The sequence below is a fragment of the Oenanthe melanoleuca genome, chromosome 12, assembly GCF_029582105.1.
Source record: "Oenanthe melanoleuca isolate GR-GAL-2019-014 chromosome 12, OMel1.0, whole genome shotgun sequence".
Classification (NCBI taxonomy): Eukaryota; Metazoa; Chordata; class Aves; order Passeriformes; family Muscicapidae; genus Oenanthe; species Oenanthe melanoleuca.
Genome location: NC_079346.1, coordinates 14,595,767 through 14,615,926, shown reverse-complemented (window position 1 = coordinate 14,615,926; position 20,160 = coordinate 14,595,767). Strand labels below are relative to the sequence as shown.

At 37.7% G+C, this 20,160-nt stretch overlaps 1 protein-coding gene across 1 annotated transcript; it reads right to left on the bottom strand.

The window, feature by feature from the left end:
• Nucleotides 1-1,269: 1,269 nt before the first annotated feature.
• Nucleotides 1,270-19,896, bottom strand: LOC130258192 (inter-alpha-trypsin inhibitor heavy chain H3-like). The gene is made up of 22 exons (XM_056501348.1): nucleotides 19,765-19,896; nucleotides 16,026-16,049; nucleotides 14,767-14,933; nucleotides 13,601-13,705; nucleotides 13,016-13,178; nucleotides 12,230-12,340; nucleotides 11,646-11,771; nucleotides 11,104-11,220; nucleotides 10,206-10,374; nucleotides 9,764-9,889; nucleotides 9,340-9,521; nucleotides 8,165-8,350; nucleotides 7,720-7,859; nucleotides 7,168-7,322; nucleotides 6,650-6,655; nucleotides 5,905-5,931; nucleotides 4,902-4,952; nucleotides 4,416-4,529; nucleotides 3,645-3,849; nucleotides 2,391-2,563; nucleotides 1,810-1,921; nucleotides 1,270-1,710 (listed from the first exon to the last, which is right to left on the bottom strand). Exons 1-22 carry the CDS (start codon nucleotides 19,852-19,854, stop codon nucleotides 1,581-1,583), a joined length of 2,679 nt encoding a protein of 892 aa, XP_056357323.1. The 5' UTR covers nucleotides 19,855-19,896; the 3' UTR covers nucleotides 1,270-1,580.
• Between the last annotated feature and the right edge of the window lie 264 nt (nucleotides 19,897-20,160).

Below are 20,160 nucleotides of genomic sequence, written 5' to 3'. Positions count from 1 at the left end.
AGCCTCTGCCAATGAAATCCAAGCTGTAGCCTCAGTCTTCTGCTTTTTGTAAGTTTTAATTCCAAAACAATTTTGTTTTGGAATTTCAATTCCTTTGTATCTTTGAACCCATAAATATGCCAGCATTGTAGGCAGTTTAACAGAAGTTGCTTTCTATCCTGCCAATAATATATAACTGGAAAAACCTTTTTATTTTAAAGCAATGTACTAAAAGAGAAACAGTTTCTTGCCAAAGTCAATAAGCTAAAACAAACTGTAATTAGAAGCCTGTTTTGTAAAAGAACTGTGCAGACAGGATGCCAAGATATGTTTGTGTGAATTCTTGGACTTTCAAGGTGCTGATTTTGCTGCACAAATTACATGACAAACAATGTGGAATTTGGAAACTGGAAGCAGCATATTGCTCACTTCACTGCATCAAAAACAGGCTTCCCAACCTGATTGTTTCCATTATAGATTAATTTGGGATTTGAAGCATAAGCTGTTGATCCAGAGTTATATCAGCAGACCTGCTGCAAATTAAATATTCCCTGCTTTCATCTGTAGAGTGTCTGTGTGTCACCTAAATTTGTTGTTTAGTCTCCTCCTGTGCTTTCCAAGCCCCCAGGTGAGTTCTGGTGGATTTCTGGTTTCTTGTGTTCCCTTCCCTTGCTCAGAAGCTGAATGCAGATGCAGTAATGAGTATTTGGCATTTTGTAATTTCTAATTCCAATACTAAATTGTGGCTGATTTGAATAAAATAAATCTTGAAGTAAATAAGAACTGTAAGAGGAAGAGAACATGTTTTTGGTTGTTTGGGTTTTTTTGCTTTAGAAGTAAGAGCTTACAATTTCTTGCAGTAAAAAATGAATACATAAATAAATGGGGCACTGGCCCTGAATGTGTTCATAAACCCTTTTATGAGAACAGAAGGAAGGTCTTCCTCAAGAAAGATATAGTCCAAAAGAGCTACCATTACTCAAATGTGAGTGCTACTTGTACTTGGTGTTTCATTAATTTATACAGATTCAAACATTCAAAAGTTAAGTTCAAATTAAAATGCTAAAATCCAGAAGTCCTGGATGCCTGCAGTCACCTCTTGTGCTGGCAGCTGCCCCCAGCACTGCACAGTCAAGAGGTCAGGTGGTTCCAAGTACCAAGGGATTATCCCAAAATCTGGACTGGGCTATCAGATGTGCTCTTGTGCTCAATTTCAAAATGCATCTGGTACCCTGGGCTTTGTGAAGCAGGCATGAGAGCATTGAGCTGTTGGAACAACAGACCCAGGCACTGAGTACTGATACTTTTATTTAATCACTCCTGACACTCATTTATTGATTAAATATTGGGTAGAGGGTTTCTGCTACGTTTTACAAAGCAGCATCTAAAGTCAGAATTATAAAACTAATAAGGAGGACACTTCAGAGGATGAGGATCTTGCACTTCAGATTGGATCAAATACACAGTAAAACTCTCTATGAGAATCCATCATACCTTATCCTTGCTAAATGCTATGCCTATATGTTTGAATAATTATTACATGTTGAAAATACTGCTCTTTCAGACAGTCTGCCTGTGCATTTGGAGGAAGTTGTAGTTGCTTAAAAGAGACTGGAAACAATATAATCTGTGTGAACACCATCTATCAGCCCAGCTCCATTGTCATGGACAAACCAGCAAGGAATATCAACACCGTGTTTAGGATCTCTCCTGTAATCCTTCTGCCAGCCCCTGAAAGAGAAAACACAGCCATGGGATTTCTGAGGTAGGAACTGTACCTGGACAAGGAATCTTGCCCAAGTCTTTGCTAAGGACTTCATTATTTTGTACCTTGTTACTGTCAATTCATTGTTTTTAACAATCATTGTGGCATCTGGTTTCTTGGGATCAGACCCAGGATGAATTTCAAGTATGGTGAAGTCAATGGGCCGGAAAAACTGCCCTAAAAAGAGAAGCCACAATTACCATTTCAGGCATTAAAACAGAAGCAAACCAAACAGAAATCCCAATTCCTGTGCTGGTTTCCTTGTCCCTTCAGGGTTTTTATTGGATAAGCAAACACCAAGTTTCAGGTAAGGCTGAACCTATGCCTGTGGTATAATTGGTATTATTTTTTGTTGATAACCCAGAATTGTATCCACATCACCCTGGATGCAAGTTCCAGCTCCTGAGAACACAGAACAAATATAGCCTTTTCTAGATACCCTTCAAGATATCCTCACTTGATGTCTTGTTGATTCTGTTGAATTTATTACATGCTTTCCAAGCCTTCAGCTTTTTAAAAATCAAATAATGCATGTATTGATCTCTGAAATTTCTGGGTGTGATTTTTCTCAAGTACAATACTCTGTCTATAAATTATGTAGTCTCATAAGGAAAGACCAGCAGGGAAACACTAAACAAAGTCATACCTAATAATCCATGGGTCTGCTCAGACAGTTCATCACTTTTCAATGTATACAGTCCTAGGAAATCTTGGTGGAGAGGATGTTTCTTCCATACTTGATGTAGAACAACAACAAATGAGACACCACTGCCCATTGAGAGCACCAGATTTTTTTTTCTGTTAATTATCAAAGTTAAACTGAGGAAAAAAGAAAAACATGACTTAGAACATTGTGTTTACCAGAGTTAACAGCAACAGAAATAAATGTGAGAAGAAAAACAAATGTAGTTTTATAAACTGCTCAGTGTTTTTAGGAGAGAGGGTTTGCTGCCTGGTTTGGTCCACAGAGTCTCTCTGTGTGTTCACAGACAGTCACAAAATCATATTAAAATATGATATATTTTAATATAGCCTGGAAAAGGCTACCTGGCCTTTAAACTTTCCAGTAAGATGTTTTTAGCAAAACCTGTCCTTTACCAGTGTACTTAGTCACAGATAGGTTGGGGATATGTAGATACAGCACCTCATGCTCAATGATACAAATTCTATTGACAAAACCATCACTTCTTTGCCTGGATGCTGCATGACACTTTTTCCTTTAGTATTTCAGAGAAGTCAACTCCCAAACTGCCTATTTTAGTGCTAGGATAGAGAAGATTTGCTTCTGATTGTGTCAGTGATATCATCCATGTGTTTGGAAATCATGTCTATGAATGACAGTTTGCTTTTTTTGCTGCACTGCCAGGCCTTGAGATGGAATTTTATTCTACACAGTGAAATATAAAGGAGGAGGAAGAGAAAATGTTGCCTGTTCCTTCTATAAGCCTTTTGCACAGGTATAAATTACTCTGTAATAGATACCATGAGGAATATACCTGCTGACAGGAAAAAATATACCAATCCTGTAACTGCCACAAGTTCCATTTTTAAAATGGAGTTGTTTTTGAACACTATTTTGCCTTTGAAAGATTACAACTCAGTCTGAAGTTACTCCTTAAGTATTTGCAAGACTCTGCTACATAAAGCACAATACCAAATCTAGTTTTACCTTAGTCATAGCAATAGAAAATCAGGGAAAGGTCTTCATTTACTTATTTCAAGCAGAGGGATTTGTGAATAATTCAGCAGTTACACAAAAAAGTAGGGAGTGGAATCCAGCAGGGCTTGAATCAATTGCTTTTGTAGATTCACACACAAATCTTAGAAGTATATTATTGACCAACATTTAATAAGAGTAGAAAGTCATACAAGAGCCTGATACCCTTTCACTAAGTCTTACCCTGCTTGGTGCAAGGTGACTGAGTCCAGCCAGGTGAAACCTGTTTTTTCATCACCATTCTGAATTGTGATTGTCTCAGGAGTTACTGTCAGCTTGACATCCAGGTGCTTATTTGCAATACCAAGTTTTCCAAAATATGAGTTCTGGATCTTTGCATCACTATTTGCTTTCTTATCACCAATAAGTTCTCCATTGACTGTGATGCCTAATATAGAAATGAAACAAGTATTGTTTTATAGACAGGATCTGATCAACTGATGTCAAGGAGCGTCTTGAAAATTTAACAACAACTTGAGAAATTAAATATGAGTTGAAAGATAGATCAGAATTACTTGTTCATGTATCAAAGTAAAATAAATTCTGGGGGTTGTTCTGTGAATTTCCACAAAGCCAACAATCATTTTGTTGAGAAAAGTTCAGTTTTTCCCAAAGCACAGAGAGTCTGTGATGGGTATGGAGTCTGAGTGACATCAGTCTCTCTTTACCAGATATTCCACAAACTGGTGGCCTAAAGATTATTTTATTGCTTCTACTAGAACTGACTGAGACAAATTACTACTCTCAACCCTCACAGTGGTTTTTAAAGTGAGTTTAAAAGTTCATTTTGGTACAAGAAGTATAAACAGTCATGGTAATGATACACTACCATAGCTACAGGACCTCCTGCTAACTTTGTTGGGAAAAAAAGCTTAGTCATTATAAAGAGAGAAATAGCCTTTAAACACATTTTTAGAAGTATTCTGTATTAAAAAAAAAAAGTTACAAACTCACCTGTAACTGGGTCATTTATTAAATTTAAGATCATGCCAGGGTTTTCATTGATATTGAAACAAATGGCATCTTTTTTTTGTGGCACTGATATAATGAAGTGTGGATCTCCATCAACTGTAAAGGCAAATCACTGGTGTCTGTATAGTGATACACAGGGTCAAAGCTCCACATGAGCATTTAATATTGCTTAATATCTAAATTTAATAACTAAATAGAAATTATTTAATAGAAAACAGGCAGTTATCAACACAAAACCTACTGATGGGAAGGAGGACTGAGAAAATGACCACATGTAATTTCAATTACTTGATATTTAGAAGACACTGAGAGAGGTTTAACAAGTAAATTAAAATACTCGCCCCTTAAAAATGAAAAAATGGCTGCTTTTATGGAAGGGAAATATTGAAAATATTCCTAAGAATTGTGTAATTTAATCTTAAATACCCTCTTCTGTTCTCTTAGACAGACACTACTCCAACTACTCACCACTAGTATACCAAGTGGGTGGTGATGCATATGTGTGATATGCTGGTGAAGCTGCAGAAGGAAAGAAAGTTGTTAGAAAAATTCACACATGGAAAATGGAAAATTGCATGGCCCATGTGTCAGGGAGTTAATATGCTAGGTAAATCAGTAATTGCATCCTAGTTTTTAAAACATGTAATCTATGGAATGACAATTTATGTGCTGCTTTTGAACCAAAAAAAAGCTTCAGCATAGAGACAGATTTCACTTGTAGTTTAAATTGCTCTGAGGGTTTCCATACAGCCCAAGCAATCTATCTGTAGGACACAAATATTTCAGACTTGAGGATTAAGCTATCAGCAAGGACATGCAACATCATCCATTGAAAACTTCTGACTTTTTGATATTTGGGGTGTTTTGGTTTGGTTTGGTTTGGTTTGGTTTGGTTTGGTTTGGTTTGGTTTGGTTTGGTTTGGTTTGGTTTGGTTTGGTTTGGCTTTTTTTCCCTCCAGAATGAATTTAAGTCTTTTCAATGAAGACTTGAAAAAACTAGACAGAGACAGAGATTGGCACTAATCTCCAGAGCAAAAACATAAATCTAACTCTCCCATTTCCAGGATTGCCCAGCCAGCAATTCGGTGGATCAGTTGCTGTCTCTTGAATAAAGCAGATGCTTTTTGCACAAGTGACTGAACATGTTAATTTAGCCAGAGATGCTGACATCTCAGTCCCTTGCTTTATGTAATTCCACAGGAAATGCAAAGTGAAGTCCATCCCCTGTTCTTGGGAAACAGCTTTCAGGAAAAAATGTTGGTTTGATGAACAGGCATTTATTCCTTATAAACTATTTAGCTGAAACTTTGTCACCTCATATTGTTCAACCTATAAGTGTGTTTTCAGCAGTGAGCAGAATTTGGTAGTATTTGTTAAAGTGCAGTTGTACTGGCAGAAAAGACATCTCTGCCTCTGGCAATTTCAGTTGACAGATCCTGCTCCGTTCAGAAAAGTAAATTAAATTACTTACCCTGCAAAGGACCCGTGAACATCCCTGCTTGAATGAAACAAAATGTTATTTTAGAGGCTACAAAGAACAAAACCCAATCTCACCCACTTCATTCTTTCCTCCTTCCAAAACCAGCCTAAAAAATCTTGTAATTATATGTATATTTCTAAATATTAAAAATATTTAAAAGTAAAAATTTAGTAAAAACAGTTTAGCATTTTTACAAAGCAACAATCTTGAAGGGGCTGAAAGCACACCCTGCTTTCCAGCACAAGTGTTCCTTGGGGCTTGCTCTCTCTGGGACTGGGACATCCTGCTGTTCTCTGATCCCTCTGTGCCACCTTGTTCTAAACTCTGCTTCCAGGAAGGAAGAATTGCACACCTGGTTCCACATTTTTCTACTCTTCTGCTCTTTTTACATCTGAAATTCTGTCAGGGTGTCTGAAGACAGGGCTCTGTGATTTAGAAGTGGCAAGCATGGCATGAATGAAGACATCTCTGTATGGGACTGCTACACATGGTACCTGGAAGTCCCCAGTGCCTCACTTGTACTGGGCCTGAATTCTGTAGTGGTGGGATGCTGCAATCAGACAGGAACTGAACTGGAAGCACTATTTACAAACTTACCCATCTGAGAAGTTGTATATCTATTTATAACACAATCTTGATTAATTCCCCATGACCTTTATGAAAATATCAAATAAGTAATGTAGAAAATCCATCTCTATTAAAAATATTAAGTAAATTTAATAAGAAATGTACATACCTTCAGCTGTTACCACGGGCAGGTAAGAAGTAAAAGAAAGAAAAAAGAAATACAGTTTCAGTTCTATATTTAAACAGGAAGGATTCTGACCCTAAGAAAACATTGCAAAAAAAATTAAAACCATTTGAAATTGCATCCAGCTATCTTCAGTATTTTGTAATGCCATTTCTTCCCAGTGATACAACTCAGTATTTGTAGATCAAACAGAAATGTACTGGATTATTAGATTAGAAATTCTGCTTGGTTTTCAGGGTCTTTTTCTGTAATAGTTTTTCTATTTAGTTTAAAATAAACTTATTTTAAATTTATACTCTACCCATATGATTTAGTAATGAAGGATGGAAATGAGCTTTACAACGAGAAGTAATTTTGCATAAACCACACACGTGCCAGGCTTGGAAAGCAGATATTTCAGATACATATTTAAAACTGTGCCCACATGAAAGCCTTTCTTCAGGGGAACATCAAAGGAACTCTTGGGCTTCTCAAATTCAGTACAATTGTGAAGATGTCTATACCTTCAGTGGGTTTATCAGCAATCCCCTCTTCATTGTCATCTTCTTCTGGTTTTGTTACCACCATGGATGTCAGTGGTGTTACAAACTTGTACAATAGTGAGAGAGCCAGGGCTTGAGCTGTAAGGTTTTCCTTTTCTTCTCCTGTAGCTGTAATGCTGAATACAGGAAGAGACTCCCAGCATCAGTGATTGCTGAATCACTCACCACACTTCAGATTAAATATTTTTAAAATAAAGTCATTTCTTTGCAGGTAATTTATCAATAAGATACATCTGTCACAGTCTAAAAGCACTTCTGATTCTACTGGCTGTCCAAGAGAAAGGCAAAGCTGTGCTTTATACTTGCAATAATTTAAAATTGTTTCATTTGCAACCTGAAACAGGAATACTGAGACTAGGGAGGAGAATAGGTTGGTGGATTTCCCTCACTGATTTTTATGCTTTCCCATTGGCACCTCAGTAGGATGTGAATGTCAGCTTCACATCCCAGAAACTGCAGGAGTGGGAGGGTGTAAGGGGTTCAGAGCTAAGGGATCATTCCAGGTATAATTACCGTTTTTCCAAGAGTTGTTCAATGGTAAGATAAGCCCAGAGCCTTTCAATGTACTCTCCAAAGATGTATTGCTGTTCTTGGAAAGCCTGAGCTGTTTGCTCAGCATCTTGCTGTGTAGTGTACAACAGGGCATCATCAGCCTGTTGGGAGTAAGAGTATTCTCTGTATCACCAGTAGCCAGGGACTGTCAGAACTTCCCAAAAACAAAGACCTTCCCACCTGAAAATCTTATGAAATTGAAAACCAGTCTGGTTCTACACCAGAAAATTGCCAGTGTTGTATGAGGAATTTTGGCCCATTATTTCTGGGAATTTTAGAGGTGTACACTACAGAACATAACTTGATTTTCCACACTCACGTGGCATTTTTTTATCATCACAATGGAGGTAAAGAAGCATTCAGAGATTTTGTGCAGCTTACATAAGTCAAAGAAATCCATACTTACACCTTCACCTCTGACATCGACAGACAAATGGTTTTGGTTGCTGTCTACAAAGCGCCCAGCCACCACAATCTCAGACCCATCATAGAAGTGCTTAAAGCTGTTAGTAGTTAGGTCTGATATTTCATTTTCTGGGTAGTTTAACTCCACATCTATGAGCATGGGATTTGACACCTCATCATAAAACCCCTGTAGGATTGAAAAAAAAAAAAAAAAAAAAAAAAAAGAAAGCATTTAACTATCAATGTTTCTTTAATTCATGGGTAGATCTATAACCTATCTAGAGCAGGATCTATAATCCTACAATTTCAGCAATGAAAAGTAAAAATTATTTTATAAGAAATATTAAGAGATTTAGTTAAGTCTCAGAGTGCAAGACCTAGAAATCTACAAATAATGGAAATGATAAATGACATACAAACCCTTCAATCTTGCTAAGAGAGAGGAAAAATATTTGAGAACAACGTGCTGTGGACCATGAGTTCCATCAATATAAATCAAGAGGAATACCAAGTCTCCCATTATTTGATAGAGATAATTTTCTGCATCTCTTCTCTGCAGAGACTGACATGACAACATAATCAAAGGAGACTGGGTGTTTGATTTTAGCAGAGCTTGCAATGAAATCTACCATCTAATTCTTTGGTGAATTCTTTGAATGGCTGCTATTGGAATGTGAGAAGTAAAAAAAGACAACCCTGTGTGGCCTGTACAAGTTTCCATGTCTTCTAGAACCCTAAAATGCCTCTGGAGTATGGTTAAATTCACCTACTTGCAGTAAGGTTCTAAAGAAAGAATATCTAGAGCTTTATGATGTTACCCTTCTTGCCCCTTGACATGACCTTAACCACATGATCTGTGAGGTACAGGAGAGACTGCAGCAATTCCACCAGTGTCCTTCAGAACTGTGACCCTATGCCAAGTTTTAAACTCCCTGCCATAGCCCACTGTATTTCCCTTTTACTGCCCTTGTACTTCCTGCTTCTATAAGGGAAGAGGAAAATTAAATGCAAGTAAAGGTCCCTTCCATCTAAAACTATTCTATGATTTCAACACACTGATCACAGCAGGCTCTGGAGTATCTGAATATCAGATTACACACTGGGATTTTGATTGTTTGGAAACAAGATATCTGACCTAATGTATCTCTGATCTCATGTACATGGTAATTACTGCACCTGAAGCTGCAAAGCTGCATCAGAGTCAGGATAAATCCGACGGGCCAATCCTTTATTCTCCAGGGCCATCCTCTCCAAGAAACCATAGTCAACACCACTGCCAAAACCAAGATTGTATAAGGTGTATCTGCCATCAATGGCCTTCTTCACTGCTTTCTCAATCTCATGAGTATTTGATACACCTGCATCAAACCAGAAAATATTTGAGTTTTTTCAAAATAGACTAAATGATCACAAAATCAAACGTGACTTGGCATGTTCAGATTTCTTAGGAGACATTACCAAAAGCTGGATTTGGTACTATGGTGCTGGTATAGTAGCACTCAAATCATGAAAATATCCAGAAGTCAAAGCTGAAAACCAATTTTAAGTAGCATTTTTTATTAGCTAATGAACTCTCTTATTCCATCCAACACAAACTTACCTACATTTGGTTGGCCATCTGTTAACATGATAATTATAGAAGCACTTCTCTTGGGCACAAGGTTTTGTTCATGAGCAGCATTCAGGATATCAATTCCTCTCATCAAACCACCATGCAAATTTGTCACTATGAGGTAGACAGAAATTTGGGTTCAGCAAAGACTGCCAAACTAAAAGTTCATTTTTCACTGGGATCTGAAGAGATTTGTTTACAGTAAGAAAATGAAAGATTTTATTTACAAGTGGGGGGATGTTTAGATAGAAAACTACCTGGACTTTGGAAACATAAAGAGAAATAGATGTCATGTTCCAAGTAAAACTGAACTTCAGGAGTGTCTCATCAGCAATTTGAAACCCCAACAAACTGTAGCATTGTGTCCACATAATCAATCAATAAATTGACTTACACAATGACCTATTGGCAAGGCCAGTCAAGTACTTACTGCCTTGAGCAGAAATGTGCCGAACAAACTTCCTCGCTTCATCCAGATTCTCAGGAGTGGCCTTAATTAAAGTTTCTTTCCAGATAGATATTTCACTATCAAATAATATGAAATTGAAGAAGTCATCTTCTTTAATGTCATCTAGGATTTTTAGCAGTGCTTCTTTTGTCTACAAGACAAGAGGTTTTGATAAATGATTCAACATTTAACAGAATATGTGCTTACAGATTTTACATCATCAATCTCTCAGCATTGGGCTATTTTTTACTCTTACACAGTATACATTGCAAAAATTCTGAGCTTGTTTTGTTCTTGCCAGTCCCTGTGTCAATTTCAGAGTAACTCTAGGGAAGTCAGCTGTAATAACATCTGGTAAATCTTTGTAGCTGAGATGAAAATCAGATTCTTGTCATGGTTGGTTGCTTACACTGAGATAAGCTGGCATGGCAAATGGGTAGTAGCTACAGGTTAGTGGAGAAGCTCATAAACAAGCATGCCTGGAAATTTTGATGCACACCAAAACTGAAAATTCTGAACATTAGCTCAGTCATAGCTCTGAAAAGAGATGCTGCTTCCCAGATACAGAATGAACAGAGAAAGTGAACATAATCTGTATGCACAACTTATTTTGGAGCTGTCAAGTACACATGACAGCACTCTCTGTAAATGACATTTATAAGTAAATATAGGCTAAATGTATAGATTTCTGTTCTACAGTAACACTGCAAACTAGTACATCTGGCAGTGGACATTAGAGAGGTGACACCATCGAGCCACTCTGTACAGCTTGAGCAGCACATGTGCACTGTAAGGCATTGTGTCCCTTCCAGCACCATCTCCCTCCCAGAACTTTGTTCCAGCTCTTTCACAGGAACTTTTTACTAATGTAATAACTCACTTGTTCAATTTCTCTTCCATACATTGAGCCACTAGTATCCAGTACAAAAATAATATTCTTGGACAACTTCGGAAGATTTGTTGGTGCAAAGAAGTGTACAAAGTAGCCATTGACAATCTGAAAAAGAAAATGTTAAAAAAGACCCATGCCACCACCAAAAAAGTTTGGTACATTATAAAGGTAAAACAGATAAAGGAGATATTACTTTCAGCTAATGTCTAGCCTCTGAGTGGCCTAAAAAGTTTTAATGGCCCTGAGCAGTCTCACCTCTGTCCGTGGGGCCAAGAGTGTCATTTAAGTGCAAGACTGGGCCTTTAGTCCCTGCCTGAGCTACAGTGTCAGAACATCTGTCTCCAGCTGTCTCACAGCTGTACCTGTTCCTATCCATGGACTCCACTGTTTTGGATCCCACCCTGAAGACCAACTCCTGCTCACACTCAGCTGCCTGTCCCTCAGGAAACAGCTGGCCCTTGCTGCTCCCTTACCTTTACTGTGCAAATTAAACTGTTAGCCAGTTCTGAATTTCAAACTGTTAAACTTACCTGCAGATTATCTGGAGTTGTTCTCTTCACATCATATCTTACAGTGAAATCCCCATCCAAGACAGACTGTGAGCAATTTGCACAGGTTCGCTGCTGATCGAGAGTTGGCTTGAAAGAGATATGGCCCTGAAAAGAAAAGCCTTCCTTAGATCTGAACCTTAACAGCTGAAAAACTTCTACAGAAACACATCTGCATTTTTTTAAAGTCAGTATATTTATTTTCACAGACATAAGAATAACCTGTTTTATCGGGTTAGCTACTAGATCCATATGTATTCAGAAATTTATTGGTGGTAACTGACAGATGAAGGCTGCTATCCAGGGCTTTCTCCATATGCTTACTTCTCCATCTGCCTTGGGTCAGCTCTTCAGTCTGAATGACACCTTTGATAAAGCTGTTGTATGTTTTAGGAATTCTACCACCCCCATACAAGGGAGAAGGACTAGTTAGTAATTCTGTTTTTCTGTAAGAGATAATATTACTGGTATTCAGGTTTCCTTTTGCTGCCATTGCTAGCATTGAAATTATTATTTCAGAATTGTAACCGTAATAAGTAAATCATGGAATGCAGTAATCAATGTACCTTTTTTCCTGAAAAGGTTTTTTTAATGGTATTTTGCAGCTCATTGGTGATGAATGTTCCTTCTGCTTCCAGCTCAGAGATACCCTGAGGCTCAAAGATATCTACTTCAATCTGAAATATTAATTGAAAATATACTGTCATTGATTAAGTCACGATACATCAACTCAGCCATTTACAGGAGGATAAGCAACTAAGATGTGAAAGAGGGATTTTCATTAAAAAAATAAATTTACTTTTGTAAGTCGTAATGGCAGTCCAAATCTACACTTGTATGGACACATCTTCAGCCAAAGAGGCCTTTTCAAACACAGAAGTTAAAAACAAGGCTAGAAATAAGCAAACTTTAATAGAAATATGACTTGTTGGAAAGCTAGATGGTGGTATCTTATCAAGGCAGATAGGCACAAAAAGCTGCAGTATTCCAGAATGTGACATATGCATCACTGTAAATTAAAGATGGTGTTTCACAGTGGTGTGAGAAAGCTGGAGTTTTTGCTATAAAGACATATATAATTACTCCTAGAAATTGCAATAGCTTTTTCAGGTTTTCATACAAGATTTCTTTTGCAATGCTCAGTAGATGAGCAAATTTATCAGGTTTATAAGTAAAAACCTGCATTAAAGTATGCTCATGGTTGCCCCCCATGGGACTCATGAGAAATGTTATCCTGGCCTTTAGCTCACCTATGGCCTAATAGGAATGACCATGGCACTCTACTTTCAACAGATAAGCAGAATTCCACCATCTCTTAAATTACAGTCAAATTTCATCAGTTTGCCATTTACCTCAAAATCTTTGACAAGCTGCTTTGGTTTTACTTTGATGAACATTTCATATTTTCCAAAGTGTCGCTTCAGCAGTTCCTCGTATGTGAGCTCAAAAGTGACTTTACTGGCTGCTTTAATGTTGACTGAAACAGTGAATTTTTCTGTTTTTCTTCCTGAAGCTCTGTATTTAAGTGGATAGGGAAAAGATCTTTATCCTCTTTCACAATATTTATAGTTGGGGTTGTATGTATTTTGAAAAGAAGTAAAACAAAGACGGGAATTTTGATCTATTGCTAGAAATCATCAACCAGTCCTCAAAATCATACCTAACCTATAGAATTATTCCAGTTTCCCAGTGAAATTAATCCCAGGAATAGGTCACACAAAGTCAGTGAAAGTTGCAGGAATAGCATATCCATAGTTGCAGACAGTGCCTGTGCAGTCAGGCTGTATTTCCTTTTCATGACTTGTGCTACAATAACTATAACTCTATAATTGTTCTTTCGTCCCATAATGTCAGCAAAGTGCCAGAACACATGATTTCCAATCTCATAGTCTGCTATGGAGTGATGGTGTGGAAGCCACACAAGACATGATCCTTACTTGACAAGACCAGCAGTCTGTCCTCTTGAAACAGCCTTCTCATATTGCTTTTTTGCAGCTTCTTTTTCCTTTATAGTTCCAGGATAGGTGACACCATCAATTGTCCTGCAGATGAAGAAGTCCTACCTCAGTTGAAGGATACTACAGGAGTTCTCCCTTTATTGATTTGTTTGCTAATAACCACTTTCAGAGCCCTGCTATTGCCAAGATTTGGGCCCTTTCACTGAAGCCAGACTCCTCAGAGAATTTAGCTGGAATGAAGAGCTCTGTGCTCAGTATCGTAAAAGAATCTAAACCAATTTTTACTTTGACTTAGATCAAAACTGGGCTACAGCAACACAACTTACACACATCATATTCCTACACTTCAGCAACTTAACCATCATCTCATCTCATCTCATCTCATCTCATCTCATCTCATCTCATCTCATCTCATCTCATCTCATCTCATCACAAACCAACGCCCTGGATGTGACTCACCTGTCCAGATGTCATCATCTACAGAGAAGCATTTCATCCTTGAACTCCTTAGAAGACTAAGCAGCCATTTCTCATCCCCTCATTCTATCACAGAAGTTCTAAAATGCATCATGAGTGGTTGTGCCCTAAAGCTACTGCTTCTCTTCACTGGAGATAAAGCAGGCACAGTGTTATTAGCAGAGATGGATGTGCTTAACAATCAAACCTCATCATGGTAGATTTAGTTGCACATTTTGCAACTAAAGGTACAAATGTAAGGGATTAATTCTACTTTCTGCCTTTCATTCAAATATGATTTTTAAATGAAGAGATAAATTAAATTATAATGCCATCAGTGAAATTAAGTAATGGTACTTTCCTGGTTTGACAATACCATGGTAAGTAAGAGTATTTCTGAAAAGATGGATGAATCTGCAGGAAAGGTCCCCCATTCCCTAAGGTTCCCTTCTATTCATGATGATGAATAGAAATAATTGAAAATTAGTCATCTTTTCTACAGATGTACCAATGTTTGCCTTTCTCCACATATCTTGCATGTTAAGTTAATAGTACCAGAAAATTACCCAGGAGGTATTTAGAAATCTATTCAAATGGAAAAGTAAAAATGAACATTTGGATTCAGTTTCTCCCAGTTGAATTAGCACAGACTTTTAGTCTTCTTTAATAATATTGTAAAGATTACACACATGCTGAAGTTGGTAATGAAGGCTGTCTTAGGGAGTTCAACATCAAAGAAGACTTCTCTGGATACATTTCCTCGATTGACAGCTCGACTGGTGATGACATTGTGTGCAAACCTGGAAGTTACTTTACTATCAATTTTCATGCTATAGATTTCTATCCCATTGACAACCTATAGATGAGAAAAGAAAAAAGACAAAAAGAGTACTAGCTGTTATACTCCTGTGTGTGTTAATCAGTTATGATCATATTTTTAAAAAGAAACCACAGCAGGACATTGATCATTCCAAAGCAAAAAGAAAGACCTAATAGAAGAACTGGAGATATGTTTCCTTGGATATTTATTTCACTGACATGATGGTGCTATTCCACAAGTTATAACTACAGACTTTAACAAAATAGTACCACCACTGCAAAAATATTGCCATTATAAAAATAGTTCTTTTCTCTACTGAGAGAGTGAATTTTTATGGTTATTCAAAGAGCACAACTGTTTACTGCTGCCTCACTGTATTAGTGACTGTAGTTATCAGAGGAGTGGACCACTCCTAGAGCAGGGATGTAAGTAATCCTCTTGTTTAAAAATAGATCAAATGACTTCAAAATCCATTTTATGTTATTCTCAGCTTCCTCCAAGCTGGAGCTCAGCTTTTTTTAAACAAGGAAATGGACAAGGCAATACTTTTCTTTGAATCTCAGGTATAAGCTTTCTGGACACTAAGTGGAAGCATGGGGAATACCAGTTGTTCCCATTAGGAACTCCACAAGGTCTGCTTCTTGCAGCAAAACCAGAACTTGAAAGAACCTTGGAGTTTTTATGGTGGGCCTGATCTCTGCTGGTTGATTAAGAAGGTCCCCAAACAATCAAAGCATTTAAGCATTGCTGAAGTGAAATCCAGGTGCCAAGTGGAATCAGCCCCAGAGATGAGGCCTTCCTTAGTAATAACTGCAACATTAAAGTAAAAACAAAACCAACATAGAATGAAAATCTGTTAGAGATACAGAAGTGTATTCAAATATAATGAAATTAAAAATCATTTGTTCATTTTCTTTCTTTGTCCAGGAGCTTCCATCAGAGCTTGGAAAGAAACTGTCTAGTTGGTCCTATTGCCTGAAACAGGCAGCTCTGGGCTGTTTCCATTGTCACACACTCAAAATATCCATTTACTCAGACTGGACTTACAGAAACATTTTGTGAACACAGTAAGAATATTCTTGTCACTATAAGATCTTGGTTGCCTAGACAAAATCAAACCTTACTCACCAAGTCATTATCAGCATTTCGCTTCTGTAAAGAGAAAAAAAGGGAAAAAATCAGGATTTAGGTTGGAAAGCCACATTTAGAAATAAATCTCTTTGACTCTGTGTAGTTGTAACAACTCAAAGGAAGTCCAGGAGAAGGAAGGGTTGAGAAAGGTCTTCATTAATAAACTTAAGTAAATTTGAGGGAAGAGCAAGTAAGGAATGTGAGGCAGGTTGTAATTATTTTGCTTATGGCATTCCCAGTTTTGGTGAATCTTTTGTTTTTCATTTGATGTTAGTGTACCTTAAATACTGTGGCTTTGAAAGGTAAGTTCAACTTTGAATGTTGCTTGCTTTATATTTTGCTCATGTGACACAAAAAGTGTCTTGTTCCAGCTGAAATTAAACATGGACCCTTGAAATATGAGAGAGAATAAGTGGAAAATAGGCTCAAATGCTCTGTGCCATTTATAATTCAATGTCATTGAGACTAAAGAACACACTAAAATCTGCTTAATAGGTCTTCCTTGAATATAAGTCGGCTGTATGGTGACCTCAAGTGAAACCAAACTATCATGGCAACATCTTTTTCTTGAGAATTCCTACATCTGGGTCCTGCAGTACATATTTTCTTTGCAAACTTTTTCTCCTTTGGAAGAAATAACAGGGTTGTATCAAAGCATGAAAACCCAGTTTGCAAATCTTTTTTCCTGCCACACAAATCCAAACTATCAGGCAGATGAATCCCTTTTCAGACTCCTAAATTCCTCCCATTTCAGCCCACCAGCCTCTCATCCTGACATGACCAGGTAGGAAGGTAATTCAGCAGGATTAGAGGGGAGGCTGTCACATGGAGGGGGCAGTTAAAAACAGGGTTTTTTCCCTGTATTTGTTCCCAGAGTACATGCAAATATCAGAAGCTGTACAACAATATCTCGTACTCTGTTCTGAAAGAGAGGACAGGCATTAAACAAACTTCCTGAGTGCTGTTAAAATAACAGCTTGTGTAACTCAATTCCCATCAGCTCAGCTGCAAACTCCTTATCTCCTCTGGTTCCAAGAGCCTCAGGGGTCACATTGTGTGGAATTGTGCTTACCTGCCCCACCAAATGCAGGGTAAGGACACAACAAATCAGATACATGTCTCAAGTACACTTAAGGCTTTCAGAACCTGTCAGGGCTGGAAACTGAGACACAGAAGGCTATTTTTTGCTTATTTCAGGGTTCTTTTCAAGACACTATATTAAATCTATGGTAGTGAAATGTTTGAGGGAGAAGGCTTCTCTTCTGCTGTAAGTCTGGCAAAAAAAGCCTGTCTGCATTTCTTTAGATTCATCTGTCAAACTGTTACTGCCATCCAGATGATTTCAGTGTGTCCACCTCTCCTTTTCACAAGCATATATGGATTCCTTTAATGCCTGTATAGAGTGTGCACCAACTCAAATCTGACCTGTCCAAAACTGGAATTATCTTTTCCGTATCCATACTGTCATTACACTTATCATTGCTCCTTACAAAACACAAACTGAAGTATGCACCCTGGGAAATGAAAAGATGGAACTCTCTGAAATGTCAGTTTGTTGGTGGAACTACCAAGCAAAATAATAATTAAAAAAGCAACCAAACAACCTAACAAAACCCCCCAACCTATTAAAATATGTAAAGCTACATATTCTGCAATTCTGACTACTGCTTCCAAATTGAAAGATACTGTACCTGCATTTAAGTTGCACAGAATTGCTGTTGTGCACGTTCTTTATCAAAATTATGGCTTCAACAGTAGTTTTGAAGGAGCTCTATTGTGATTCTGTAAATATTTTGAGGGGTACCCTGCAATTTCCATTGAAAGTATAGAAAAATCTCTCTGTGAAAGGCACTATTTACTTTGCACTTGGGCTGATCTTCAATGGAGATACTTAATCCAGCTGGACATCACTCAGCTACCTGCTCTAGCTGACCCTGGTTGGTACAGGGGGAGGGGACTACGTGACTGTCATTTTGTTCTGTGCTTTTTCATTTATAATGATTCACTTGGGTGTAACTTGAGCCATCACTAACATCAAGGTCATTTTGAGCTATGTGGGCAAAAAGCAATATTGTTCCAATCGAAATGATTATGCAATTCTAGACTTAAATGAGAATTAACATTCTCCACCCTGGGTAATTGTTACTTGATAAAATGTTTCTGTATTATTTTCACATATTTCCCAGGTGCACCAGTTATTAGAATTTTATTATTTTGCAGCTGTGCAACAGCAACAAACTCTTCTTTTGTTTAATACTGTTTTGTTGTGGCACTAGAAAAAAATAGAAGTGCAAAAAATCCACAGAAATTGGAGAGGAAAAGAGGAATTCAAACTCCCATGAAAACAGAGAGGGAAAAGAGGACTCTATTACAGTAATTGCTGATTGTACAGCTTGGGAAACTAAACCACAGCACGACTAAAAGTCTCAGCAAAGTCTGTACAATTACCTTGAAGTGACCTCTGGGAATCCACAACACTGAACAAGGTATTTGCATATATCCCTAAATGCTATATAGGAAAACAAGGCATGAAAATTATCTCTGAATCTACAGTAACAGTGAAGATTTCATCACCCCAAGTGATGCTAACTGGGTGCCACAGAGAAGAGCCCCTAATGCAGCTCATAGGAACAAGATGTGCCAGCACACACACAGAACTATGATGCAGATTTTTGTTCCATTTTCAGCAGAATTGGGTCTGTGTCTACCTGGCTGTGGTTCTAAAAGCAGCTCTGATAGCTTAAGGGGCCAAAATTCCAGCCATGCTTCAGCACTGGATACTGCTTGTTGAAAAGGGCCAAGACATGGATGGGCACCAAGACCTTCACCCTACAGAGCAATCTCCTCCACTTCAATCAAATCACATTTGCATAAACAGAACAAAACTGGGAGAATCCACTGACTTTTCCATAGTGCTCTGCATGTATGGATAGAGCATTGCACAGAGAGCCACAGGCACAATGGTAATCAGGAGTGAAAAGCTACATTATATCTGGGCTAGATGGTTAGATAATAAGAATCCCTGACATATCCAATTTACAGCATTAAATGTCATGTTGACTTCTAAAAGTTAGACACGTTACTATCCTGATTTTCAAAGAAAAATCTTGGCAAAGATCATAACCTAATCAATAGCAATCAACCATAAATTGCTTTGTCCTGTTCTACCCAGTAACTCAGAATGCTCCCTAAAGAGATTTGCCCTCTGATTTGCCTTTTCAGAGTACAGAGAGATCCAGTCAAAACCAGAATGGCCCCTTTGAGAGATGTATCTCATGTTGTGCTAACATGCAAATCTTTCAAGAAAAAATCCTACCATGTCACTTGGATAGCAGGCATTTATCTCGATGCCATGTTATATCTCTGTTTTCTGCTTCTTAGAGCCATCTTTTCACTTGTATTCCTTAACAGGTGCCAAAGTCAGTTCCCTGGCAGCACTGATTGCTTCACACATTTAAATATTTTACTAAAACGTGTCACCATTACGTGGTGATGACAGTGAAAACAGAGGAAAGGGATGTTTTAAAAAGAGAGAGAGAAGAATTTCAGAGCTGATTGAAAACTGAGGCTGATTAGAGATCAACCTATAGAGTTCCAACTTTTACCCTGTGTCCAGGGGTACCAGAGAACACAGAGCTCCAGCTGCAGCATAGTATGAACTCCCTGATAAATGCTGACAAACTGCAAACTATTAATCTCTGAGGAGTGGGAGCCCCACACATAGTTGATTACTTACCTTGATGTTTCTGACATGTGTTAGCAAAAAGTCTGAGGATGCAAAGGCAGGAATCAATAATAAAATACAAAACAATAGCTTGTTTTCCATTTTGGAAAAAATGTGAGGTTCCAATTGGAGTGATATGCACAAATATCCAATGCTTTGTTTACTAAGTGTTAATAAATAACCCATTGACAGAAGTGGGATTAAGCATTAAGCATTTGGGAAAGATCAGATGTTGAATTTTGAATTAGTATAATCTACAGAATACTGATAGAAAATCTGTTAAAGAATTTACAGAATATTTCAGCAATATCTCTTCTATGCAATAGCTCCAAACAGAAATTCGCAGCCATTTCTGTACTGGCAACAGAGATTAATCTCCATCCCAGACCCATTTTTTTCATTTTTCCC